The 12603-nt window shown below is 54.6% G+C and overlaps 1 protein-coding gene across 2 annotated transcripts in view; it reads right to left on the bottom strand.

Annotated features, from left to right (window-relative positions):
* Window positions 1–5504, bottom strand: part of LOC133354723 (LIM domain transcription factor LMO4.1-like) — a 45026-nt gene extending 39522 nt beyond the window's left edge. For both annotated transcript variants that reach the window (XR_009756614.1, XM_061571780.1), the window contains exons 1-2: window positions 5066–5504; window positions 1150–1517 (exon numbers count right to left, since the gene is read on the bottom strand). Coding sequence is in view for 1 of the 2 variants with exons in the window: in XM_061571780.1 (XP_061427764.1) it covers window positions 1150–1481 (332 nt within the window). In the remaining variant the exon portion in view is untranslated. The remainder of the gene's footprint in view (window positions 1–1149; window positions 1518–5065) is intronic.
* Between the last annotated feature and the right edge of the window lie 7099 nt (window positions 5505–12603).

The following is a 12603-nucleotide window of genomic DNA, read 5'->3' as shown; positions in this document are numbered from 1 at the left end:
GCTAATGGTCCGCGGAGCGCGAGAGAGGCTGCCAACAATATCTGCGTAACGCCGCACAGAGGCCGGTCCATTAAGCAACGCCGCCACCATGGCCACACGGATGTCAACGTGACATAGGGGCTGGCGCCAACGCCGCTCGCACGGGGGAATTAAAATAAAAATTCCTGGCCCATACCGCGAACCCCGGAGTTAAATATTATTGCAAAGGTTGCTGCCACCTGCAAGGCCGCCCACCGGCATGAACGACGAGCGCGCGCAAACGCGGAGTGGTATTCCTGACGGCATTTGGGGGACGGCGTTCGCGGAATATTCGCACGTCGGCAAGACGCGGCTCGTGCGCCTGCGGCCTCCGTGCCGGTCGGCTTACACGGGTTTTACAAACCGGTGGAGACACGGGGAGCACTCGGGAGATTGACCAATGAATAAGAGGCGCAATGTCGGCAGTGGGAAGCCGCACCAATGCCTTGCGTGGAGGCAAAGTGCGGGCATAGGCTCGAGAACAGGTGGGCATCGCCTGGTTGGAAGGCGACCGGGCGGCACAAACGCATGGGGAGATGCGGGGAGACTTGAGAGAGGCGGGAGGTGCACGTTGACTGCTGCTCTGCAGTGCACGCGCATCATAGGCAGATCTATCGCGTGACATTCACAAGCCTGGCCCAGGCACATGGGGTCACCGAGCTCCAACATTCTACACTGAGTAGGGGTCACGGAAAATAATATGACCCCCTCAGCCTTATAAATAAAATATATCTATATTATTTTTTAAGCGACAACGCAGATTTGCAACAAATGTATAAACAATATCTGGCTGAGAGAAGGCTCCGGAAATACGGCGCATGTACACAACTGAGAATCCTGTGAGGCCGATAAACCCGAGCTGGCGTGATGCAAGCTCAATTCCAGAGGTCAGGTCGGTCATTCCCAGCTGTGCTCAGACCCAACTCGTCACGCAGCGCTCCCCCGGCGTGCCCAAGTGAAGCGCTGCTTCGCGCTCCGAGCGAGGACACCGCGCATCCTGCACCCCCCCCCCCTGCCCCCCCCCCTCTGCTGCCACAGAAGCCGCGTCCGCCACCACGGAGCGCCCAGTGGTCTGCGCATGGCACGCGAACACGCGCGAGAGACCGAGATCGTGCGTGCGCGCCCCCTCACCTGATGTAGTCGTTCCGGCACAGGATCATGCCCTGGCGCGTGTAGCACGAGGAGCCGATGTCGCCCAGCTGCGCCTGGCAGCAGGAGCAGCGCAGGCAGCGCGTGTGCCAGTAGCGCTCCATCGAGTAGAGCAGGAAGCGGTCCGCGATGCGCGCCCCGCAGCCCGCGCACGTCTTGCCGCCCGGCGCAGTGCCGCCCCCCGCGGGCAGGGCCCCCCCTCCCGCCCCTCCTCCTCCTCCAGCGCCCCCCCCAGCTCCTCCCCCCGCGCCAGCCGCTCCCCCGCCGGCGGCGCAAGGCCCCCCACTCTCCTTGCCGCGGGCCGGGTTCACCATGCCGCCCTCCGCGGAGCTGCGGCCACCAGCGGCCGCCTGCGTTGCGCGGGTCAAACACACACCCACAACACAAACGTGCCAGCAACAAGTCACGATTGGAACTTGCGCACAAATTCGTTTCTTTTGCTGTGATAAGGTTTACCGACAGGTTTGTCTGTTACTCAGTGGCTACTATTTGGTAACCGATATTCCAAATCGGGGTCCAATTTTTTTTACTTCTTATCAGGCCCTATGGTGTAAGATGCACTCCAACCATTGTTATCTCACACCGTCCCTCTGGCCCCTCTGTCATGCGCTGAGAATAATGCTCATTGCCCGAAACGTCGCCCATGAGGTTGTTCATTTCAAGACAACGGTGTTATTGATATGGAGCGTGTCGATTTATCTTACTGTTGTCTGTGCTTTTGCACCATGGCCAACGCAGCAGCAGCATCATCATCACCCAAGAAATGTGTTCAACTTTGCAACAGCTGCACTCTGCCCTGCCAATTTCACGGGGCACAGTCCGCAGCGGACAATAAATAAAAACCGGCATGGGCATCTCTGTATTTGTATATATTTTAAAATCATTAAAACATTTCGCCCTGGAAAATCCATCCCGTGAGAACGGAGCATCCTCATCGCAAGGGGTTGCCCAGGGCATCTGCTTCCACGCACACGAGCGAGCTGAGCGCGAGCTGAGCGCGAGCGGTCTCGCTCCACCTAACGAGCACCTGGCCATGGCGCGCTTACAAACCGCGTGGATCCCCCCCCCCTCCCCCCCAAAAAGCCGGGGCCGCGTGCGGCAGCTCGAGAGAGACGAGTCACAGATGAGACGTGGCACAGTATCGCCACGTTCGACATTCGAAAATAGGGCCAACACCGCACCCAACACACTCGCCAGTCCTGTTAACATACTCCATTGAAGAAATCCTATACACTCTATTGAGATCCTCTTAACATATTTATGAACTCATATATACTCAGATGTATGTAGAACTTCTTTCACGCCGTACATAGCCAACCGTGCTAAATAGTGTGGGGGAAGGGGAACAAACTAAACACACATATACTCCATTGATGAACTCATATATACATACACCCCATTGAGATCCTGTTAACATATACTCCGTTAATGAACTCAGCTGAGAATCCTACTACCCTCCTGGGACACGCGTGCGACCCGTGCCGGCGATGCCGTGCCGGCTGTCTCACACGCGGAGCTCTTTCACTTCCAGCAACTGGATCTCGCGAGCGGTGAGAGCAGCGAGCGGTGCAGTATGCGAGTGTGGTGAAGCGCACGGCGCTATGGAGCTGGCGATCCGAGTTGGATTCCGGGCCACGGCTGATGTTCGTTGGCGAGTGAAGCCTGAACCCAGGCCCTGGGTCCGTGTCCTTCATTCACCAGACCGCATTTTTGGATGTTTGTCTCCAATTACGAAGGGACGGCCGCTCTTGCCTCCACCTGGGCGAACTCACATTCCGTCCTTCCATTCACGGCCCGCGTCCGCACACATCACCGATACACGCGCGATGGTTTTGCGTAAAAATTTTCCTCTTCCGGTTACGATTTGATACGGTCACAGATACACGCCGCGCACGCGACGTGCGTGGAACCCGTCAGAATGCTGCGTGACGAACCCGGTGACCCCACGGTTCCATTCCCAGCCACGGCTACCGCCAGTGGCAAGCGACGTCGGAACTGAACCCTTTGCCGCAGACCCTCCTTCACCGACCCTCACCGACCAGCGTGGTGAAGCATGGTCCAGGGCTTCACGCAAGGCAAGTGGACTGCCCACGGCGCTGCGGGGAGTTAGGTTGGGGGAGGCCCCCTCACGTGCCGCCTGAGTGCAGCAGCAGCTATAAAATACGAAACTTTTTTTTTTTACCAGGTAAGAAGGCCCCACTGAGCCAGGTAGCTCTTTTTCAGCAGCGACCTGGCCACAAATGATCGCTCAACGAAGTGGCTTATCGTCGTGCGCAAATGTATAGCAGCAAAATACTCTAAACGCGTGATGTCGAGTCTAAATGTGGAGGGGGAAACAACGGAGAACCCATAAAAACACCCACGCGACCACAGGGAGAGAAAGACCATGCAAACTCCAAATATATAGCGGGCATCAGGGTTGGGGATCAAACCCACGGCCTCCTGTATACCAGGCGAGGGAGTTCATATCTCCTGCCGCAGAGCCCGCACCCTCTTACAGACAGCAGCTCGCAAGCCGTAGGTGACGCCCGGGGTCTCATTGGGGGGCTGCGCTTTGTGCGGGGGGGGGGGGCAGGGTAAACGTGCCAACGCTGGCATGTGCTTGGAACAGTTGGACCAACGTTGAACCAACGTTGATCCAACGTCCGTCCCATGTCCACTGGGATCTACGGAGCGAGTCAACGCGAGTCCCGTCAGCTAACGTCACGACTCCTTCTGGGAGACGGAACGCGAGAGTCTGCCCGACTGGCTGGTATGGAGCGATCGTCCCTTCCAAATCGGCCACGAACATCGCCAGGCACCGTGCTGCCGCCCTCCGCCAATCCACTGCTGGACGAAGGCCTCTCCAAAACAACGTCGCGTCGCGCGAGCGGTTTGACCATACTTCACCGCGCCGGGCAGAGCGACGTGGTGAACTGAAGGGGCCGCGTAGCCCAGGGACTGGGTTCAGGTTTCACTGGCCGACGAACGTCAGGCGAGGCCTGGAATCCCAACTGGGACGGCCAGGTCGAAAGCGCAGTCGCTCACCGGCTTCCCGTAATCCGCGTTTATCCGCGCGTCGCACCGCCAGGAATAGCAAAACAGCAAAAGCGCTCAATTTGTGACCCGCGCTCCCATTAAACCGCTCCGGACAATTTGCGTGCAGGCACGGGGGAAAGGGGGGTGGGAGGGGAGGGGAGATGGAGGGGTGGAGGGAGGGGAGGGGATGCAAAGCCTCCTTCTCGAGCTCCCAATTACCCGGGCGCAACGCCAAAGCCAGCGGGGCCAGACGACAGCTGAGGCTGAGCGCGCTTTGAAAAGTGCCATTAGAGGCGTCCTCCCCCCCCCCCCCCCCCCCATTAGCGGAGCCTGCAGATAACGACATGGTCGGGGGGGGGTCCTGAAAAGGCGAGCACTTGTCCGGCTTGTTAAGTTAATAAAGAATCAAGGGAACGCGGCTGCCTGGGTAAGGCTCCCCCCTGCCTCGCTCTCCCCTCCCTCGCCCTCGTCCCCTGGGGTGGGCGAGCCGAGAGTAACTCATCAAGTTTCAGGTCGGAGCGCGCCGCGCCGCGTAATTGCCTGGATTGTGTTGCAGATGCTCGGATTAAAAATGCTGAAATGGAAAAGAGCCCCCGGGGGAAGAGAGCGGCTTCGGGACACGGGGAAATGTATTTACTGATCCTCCTATTACATTACCCCGGCGAGAAATTAAATGGGATTGCTGCGGAGTCTTATCGCAGAGCCGCCTCGACCGAGAAGGCACTTTCCATTACCATTAGTGCGCATCGCCCCGCCCGCTCCCTCTCCCCGCGTCCCCCCCCTTACAAAGCTCCTTTCCATTAACGTCTAAAAGCTGAGCTCATTGGAAACCGAGCTGGAGGTCCGCCAGAGCCGGCTGGAGTGGCGCATCTTAACTTACCCGATTGATAAGGAAACACGAGACCGTGGCCTTTTATTCCGGCGGAGATCGCTGCGGGGCTCCCTCCCCTCGCCTCCTCCTCCTCCTCCTCGCCCGCGGCGGCTCCCGCTGCCGCACGCGAGTCGCGCTCCGTGAGCCGCACGCCACCACCACCACCGCTCGTGCTCTCTGCGCGGCTCCTACATCACCGCCACCACCGCCACAGCCGCCGCCGCTGCTCGGTTCGCCACCGCGGGCCGCTGCGCACGAGTGCGAGGCGGCGCCCTCTCTCTCCTCTCTCTCCCTGTCGGGCTGTCGCGGCACTTTGATCGCGGCTGTCGGGGCTAATCGGATGGCGATGGGAGCGCGCGGGTTACCGGGGCGATAGCGGCGGGGGAAGGCACCGAGGCGCGCAGAGCGCAGAGCGCTCCCCAACAACGCCGCCGCCGACTCGAGCGCTGTGCCGGAGCGCGGCCACGCAGGCGCGCCCGGCCCTTTATAAGCGCCCCGCCTCCATGCAGGGGACCCGCCTTCTTACGGGGGGTGGGTGGGGTGTGGTGGGGTTGGGTGGGGTGTGGTGGTGGGGGTGGGTGGTGGTGCGTCTCTATATGGTGGAAGGGGGGGGGCCGCTGCGCCCTGCGCCCCCCAGCTCCCAGCCCGCTCCGCGAGGAGTGCCGCGTGGCGTTGCGCCCCCTGCAGGCCCCTCTCGGGACACCGCGCCCCGTGCCGTGGGGTGGGGGGCCCGGGTCTGGACGCCCCCCCCCACCCCCACCAGGTCGGGGGAATCGTCGAGGAGGAACTACAGCGGTCAACCCAGACGGTTCACCCCGGATTCTTCGTGTGCAGGGAAATTGAGCTTTCAGGGTCCAATTTTTGTGTTTCTCGCTTGTGATGGGACTTCGTAGGATGAACGTTGAGATTTATAAGGGCACGGGGTGACCAATACGGTGTGAATTGGTCTGAAATAAGGTACGGCAGTGAGTAGGGGTTGGCAGGTATGAGGAACAAACGTGTCCGTTCCACGCGTCTCCCACCAAGCTCAAGGCACCGACTACAGATCTCAGACTCAACACATCCGCCAAATAACAGCGCGCCATTCAATGTAAAACATGGTCGGTGACGTTTCTGGCAACGGCCCTCCATCTTCCCAGCGCCAAACGGCTCTGCGAACTGGTGGCGGTTTGTTCCGCGTTTTGCTTGAGACGCTGTCCGACGTTTCTCTCCACATGTTGGGAGCTTCTTGAGGAGCTGAACTGAGAATCTCACATTCTCCGCGGACAAGACGGCGTCCGCCGGGTGCTGATCCCTGACGCCCAACGCGGGCATGGCTCGTGCGCTTAGCGCCACACAGATCGTGATGATGATGATGATGACTGCGATACTGCTTCTGCAGAGGAATCTGGACATTGTATGGCAGGATAATATAAAAGCAGTGGTTCTTAACCTTTACCCCCTTTGGTTCTGAATCGTTACAAAATGTGCGATGTTAATAAATACAAAGGTTTGATGAACCAAATTAGTTATGATTTACGTGTTCGTGCTTAATTTGTGTTTCGATGATTTACCTTCTAAAAAAATCTGGCCACGTCTCGCACCCCCAGAGAGGGCATCTCGCACCCCCAGCGGAGGAACGTGCACCCCAGGTGAAGAAAACCCCGCTGCTGTATCGGATACAAGTTAGATTAAGACAGTAAAAGACCACAACCCCATGGTAGATGCAACGAGGAAGCGATTCTTGTGATGAGTGGGAGTCGCGTGCAGGATGGAGGAGGTCAGCATACCGAGACATTGCAGTGACGCCCAGGGGGGAGACGGGAGGAAAGCGCCACTACGACACAGAGTCCGGGTGTAGACCGTGCAACAGCTGTCATATCTGGCACGAGCCAGGGCGAGGCATTGGCCATGATGCCCTCTTGACCTTGTGTGCAGAGTCATTGCTTTGAGTGTAAACGCACACTAACCGAACCATGAGATGGCTTGGCATATGTTTTTTTTGGAACGCGCTACAGTGACCAGGTCCCACATGCTCGTTCTGTAAACAGCCCACTACGACCAACGAAACGCGGTCGCCGCATTTGAAGTCAAATGGGATTTCACTGCGGGGATCGATATCGCATTACACCGATCACATTGGGGTGTGCACAAGGGGTTGACGAGTCGAGCATTCATCAGTTAATTTGTTGTCGCCGTTCAATCAGTGACAACACCAAATCCGTCCGCTGGCACGTGCTGCGTTGCCAGTCGTATTTGTCCTGACATCCGCACCACCGATCGTCCAGGTTCCGTATTCTTGTTAATTATACAATACTGCGAGGTTCCCGGTTGGCATCGTACATCGATAAAGGGCACTGCACACACGCATGTGGGTCTACATGCACCCTATTTGGTTATTTTAAACAAAAAAGCAAATGCAGCTATGGGTGGCAGAGATAAATGTATAATGAAGACATATAACAAGAAACCAAGCAACGTACCATAATCATCAGCAGCCATTGTAGATCGACTACTTCGTTAAGACCCTGCTCGCTGATTCGTGTGCTTCTCTGTTCCCCAGTGGCATTAGAAACGCGCATCTCCCCATGCTTCGTTATACCACGTGATGGACGGGCACACGATTTGAAAAGTGTGGTGCGGAAACAGACTGTAGGCGTGGTGCGAAGATGATAAACAAATCGCTTCACTGCAACGGGGTTCTTCTCCTTCCCCCGCACCTCCGATTGGCACGGGTAGCTAGGTACGGTGCAAAAGAAGTTCTACATACGTACTACGTGCTGTCTGTCTGGCGATCCTGGAGCAGCTCATAGCGGGAAGGTTGTCAGTCTAAGCCCGTGTCGTAGAGGCTTTCCGCGACACATGGCAGTAGTTTATTGTGAATTATTATGAGTATTATTGTTGTAACATATCTTCACTTGCTGCTTCTCTGTATGTTCTTACTGTATGTTGAACTTCTTTCGCACAGCACGTAGCCGGCCGTCCTAATCAGAGATGCGGGGGAAGGAACCCACAAACTAAACACAAAAAGCAGTTATAACGAAATGCGTTTTCAACTTCGATTATTTAGCTCGAGTGGCTTCATAATGCCGGAAGAGCGTTCCAGACGGCCGCGGAAGCGCATATGAAAGCGCGCGATGGTGAGCTAAAAGCCGCTGCTGCTGTGAGGATGACCGGAACAAGACAGGTTTTCGGAAGGGTGCTTGGTCACAGGTGACGTGTGCTTTAACTGCCCTAGGTAGGGTCGTGGTGACGAGGGCGGGATCTGTCCCGGTACATAATGTCCCTGCTCATGCCCATTCTGCGAACCCATGCAACGACGACAATGCGCTGTGGGCGAGTTGTAATTGGTTTGGCAAACGTAAACAAGCAAACGCTTCACTCATTCATCTTACCTTTCCCAGTCGAGTAGAATCTACTGGACAAATTGTACCGTTTTGAACGTCGCTTTGAGAGTACCGTAATTGCAGGCTGGGGTCTTCCTGCGGGCAATTACAGGTGCTCCGGAATGTCCACCCTGCGTGATGGACACAAATCGCACTTCTCTGATTTTACAACCACACATTGTGTGCATGTTGAAATTCTCTCGCACCGTACGTAGCCAACCGTGCCAATCGGACATTCAAGTGTGCCGAGTGGCGCATGGGCCCGCAGCTCCCATGGCCCGAGAGCTGCATGCGACTCTTTAATCAACCACACGAGACTACATCGACGGAGCACAGCGTAGCACGTGCTATCACAACAGCATGGAATAGTGAATGTTTCCCGTGCTGTGCCGAAAACTGTCAATATATAACCGCTCATACCGATTCTATGTCACTACACGTGGCTCACGGGAACTTGTTTTGGCTCTTGGTCTGTTACAGATTGGCCACCCGTGCACGTAAGGAACACGCGATCTTGCTCCAGGCATCTCTCACGAGCAGCGCCTGCTCGTGGCGCTGCGCTCTTCCCACCCGGGACTCGCTCGCGCCGCCCCCTGACACGGAACGGACTCCACCCGCGGGAGCTCTGTGGAAGATTGGCGCTGGGTACAGCGACCGCATTTGCAAACGTGATTTGTAACTTTGATCCTTGCCTGTGTATCGATATGTCAACGTTAATGTACCATTGTATGGAGGGACTGCTCAATAAAATGGTGACTGTTTTGTTGTCGTTTTTTCTGCCTTGCAGAAGCTTGGTAAATATAACTTTATATATATAAATACAATAGTCACTCGCTTACCTTTAACTCTATTTTGACGTCATTTCGTTTTGTACAGTATACTGTTTGTTGTTGTAACTTGCTGGACATCTGTAACAAAGAGCTTAATAGCTCATCGGATTCCTCCTGCAGTCGAAATAAAGATTCTGATCCGGATTTGGCCTCCTCTTCCACGTTGACCAGGCGGCTGGAAAGAGGGTTGCAGTATTCCCACACTCGTACTCATCTCACTGTTGTCGCCATTGACGACGCCGCTGGGTGTGCAGAGGCGGCAGGGGAGCGATTCGAGGAGCTTTCCCATTGTTCCGACTGCCGCACCGGGAGATCGAACCGGCAACCTTTGAGTTCTAAGTCCAGTCGGCTGACCATTACAAGCAGGGATTGGCAGCTATCCCGTTCGATATATGTTGAATGATGATTGCTGTTCCCCTTACATGCGATGTATTCCTTTATTCAGTTCCGAACAAAACGAACAGCACGGATGTCCTTGGTTAACGTTGGCCGTGACTGCATTCTGTAAATAAATATCAAGGCGATTACCAAGTCAATCGAGGCGCCGTGCAGCGTGCGGCACGGGGAACTGGGCGACCTGGTGACCTGGTGACCTGATGGTGACCTGGGGGCGACCTGGTGGTGACCAGGGGGTGACCTGGTGACCTGGGGGTGACCTGGGGGTGACCTGGTGATGACCTGGTGACCTGCGGGTGACCTGGCACATTAACTGGCGTCTGTGCACGTGTCGTGTTACGCGCGTGAATTAGCGCGGCACGGTAATTGCTTTGGCGATGATGGAATCATGTTTGGGAAGTCGGTGACGTCTGGGCCATGGTTTATTCAGTACCTAGATCAGGTGTAGCCAGACCAGGTGAAGTCAACACGCACAATCCTGTACTCTGTTAAGAAATAGCGGCCTCAATTATTACATTTTGAACCGACAACTCTACACCTTCAAACCCAATTCATTACACATTGGCAATACAATACATGAACAATGCCTCCTTCAAATACATGTCTCCAGATAAACAAAAACAAATGTTAAGCACATCCCATCAGCCACACGTCCTTCCTTCTGGGAGTGCATCATTTCAGCAGCATCAGTTGAACCAATACAAGAAAAAAACACCCTGGACCGGTGTTGACAGTCAGTGTCTCATCAGCAGAACCAATGCCTGTGAACTGCAAGATGTTTTTCAGAAAGGACCCTGTTCTCTGTTAGATATGGCAGGCTTCACGCGGCGAGATGTCAACTACCTCGCATAGCATACAGGAGGTCGTGGGTTCGATCCCGACGCCTGTATAATTGGAGTTTGCGTGTTCTCCCCGTGGTCACTTGGATTTTTCTCCGAGTCCTCCGGTTTTTCACTCCACATTTAGAATCAACATGCGCTTAGAGCATTTATCTGCTAGAAATGTCCACGTGATACGACGCTTCGTTGAGCTATCATTTGTTCCCAGGTCGCTTCTGACAAAGAGCTACACAGCTCAGTGGGCCTTACCTGGTAAGATGAAAAAAACATTTTAAAGTGACAAATGATAACACGAATGCCGCCATCAACCCGGCAACCGAACATTGATCAACGAGATTAACACTTACGCTATCTCTACCAATATTATCCATTAAAGAAAGTCGGTAAGATCGCGTAAATATAAATGTGTCGTTGAACCCACCACCACCCAGCACAGCCAATTCATAAGTTTGTCACTGGGGTGTTGGAGAGTAAATTGCAAATTATGTTGGTTGACTCTCCAACACACAGGCGTGCTGAAGTTAACGTGACAACCCTCACTAATTGGCTGTGTCGGGTGGTGGCGGGTTCAACGACACATTGATATTTACGTGATCCAACCCGTTTATAATGGATCGATCAACGATTTCTCAGTTTTTTTCCAGAGCAGCAACGCCTCAAGTCACCACCGGGGTCCCACTCCTCCCAGATCCCAGCAAGTCGCTCTCCCCACTGGAACCCTCGATTCAGACCGCAACGCCAAGCCGATGTGCAGCCTCACGGCTGTTTGAAAATAAACAAAGGTCTCCGATTGGTAGAAAGAGGCCTCCACGGTGATTGGTCGGAAGGCAGACTTTTAAAGGGATTGGAGGAATAAGGTTTGAACGAGATCGATGGGAAAACAGAGAGTATCCGTGAGAGGGGAAGGACAGGGATTGGCTAAGTGAAAAACAAGTACAAGAAGGTTCCAGAAAGGTTGCCCGAGGAATATATAAAACGGGGAGAGCACACGGAGTGGAGACAACCACGAAGCCTCGGGCCCTTTATTGTGGCTGTGTCTAAATAGAAAGCGTCTCTGACTACATCGTCGTCAGAGTCGTTACGTGCGTGTCGGTGCCATCACCTCAAGTTGCTCCACCGCGTCGTGCGCTGCTGGCGCGTGGCAAGAGCGGCCCCCAGTGGCCGCTGTAGCTCACAGCAGCAGGCGCATCCCGAGTAGCCCACTCGACAGGCGCAACGCCACCACGCGGCGTGGTCTGTTCACGTGACGACCCTTGTTCATTGGCTGTGTCGGGTGGTGGCGGGTTTAACGACACGGGGCAGACCCAGGTGCCATGGGTCGACTGATTGAGATGACTGGCCCAATGCACCACCTGTGCCCCCTACTGCACACACACACACCTACACACACAACCCTACACACACAACCCTACACACAACAACAACCACCATTCGCCACTAAGTGGCGGTAACGTCACCACGACGCTTGTGCCAGGCTATGTGCACCTTGAGGCCACGTGAAGTGTCGAACGCCCGCTGGCAGGAGGTCACGGGGCCACCACCGGTGACGATTATTTTAACCGGTCCTGGGCCTCCCCTAGGTCGACTCAGCCTCAAACGAGTAAGTGGTGTGGTGTGTGAACATCGCCACTGGGGAGACAAAGGCGGTCGGGCGTGGTGAATCCAAGTCTCGGGCGAAGCCGGGTAGTACAGCTAGTCATATATATATATTGGTGGGGGGGGGGGGGCGGGGACACACATCCTCCCCAATATTCAAATATGCTCAAAATGTCCCCCCAATATTTTGGTATAAAAAAAACAATTGCTATGCTATGTAAATAAAAACAAAATTTGCTAAACCTTGGCAACAATATCTGGACTTGTCTTCATATAAATCAATGCATAGATTTCTGTTTATATGATTGTGGTTATGGTTGTACTTTATTAATCCCTAAACTCTGCCATTACATACAATGAAACAATAAATGGTAGAAAAGTAAAAACAGAGCAATGTAATACATTACACTATTAGACATTATTGTAAATAAAAAGAAGTCCATCCCATGTGTTAGTGAATTTTTTAATATTTTGGCAGGAAATTATTTTTCAAATTTGGTCCCCCCAATGTTAACTCCATG

Source organism: Lethenteron reissneri, chromosome 48 (genome assembly GCF_015708825.2).
Source record: "Lethenteron reissneri isolate LAM-NWPU_2019-01 chromosome 48, ASM1570882v1, whole genome shotgun sequence".
Classification (NCBI taxonomy): Eukaryota; Metazoa; Chordata; class Hyperoartia; order Petromyzontiformes; family Petromyzontidae; genus Lethenteron; species Lethenteron reissneri.
Note: the sequence above shows the minus strand (reverse complement) of the source record. Positions and strands in the feature narration are given on the sequence as shown.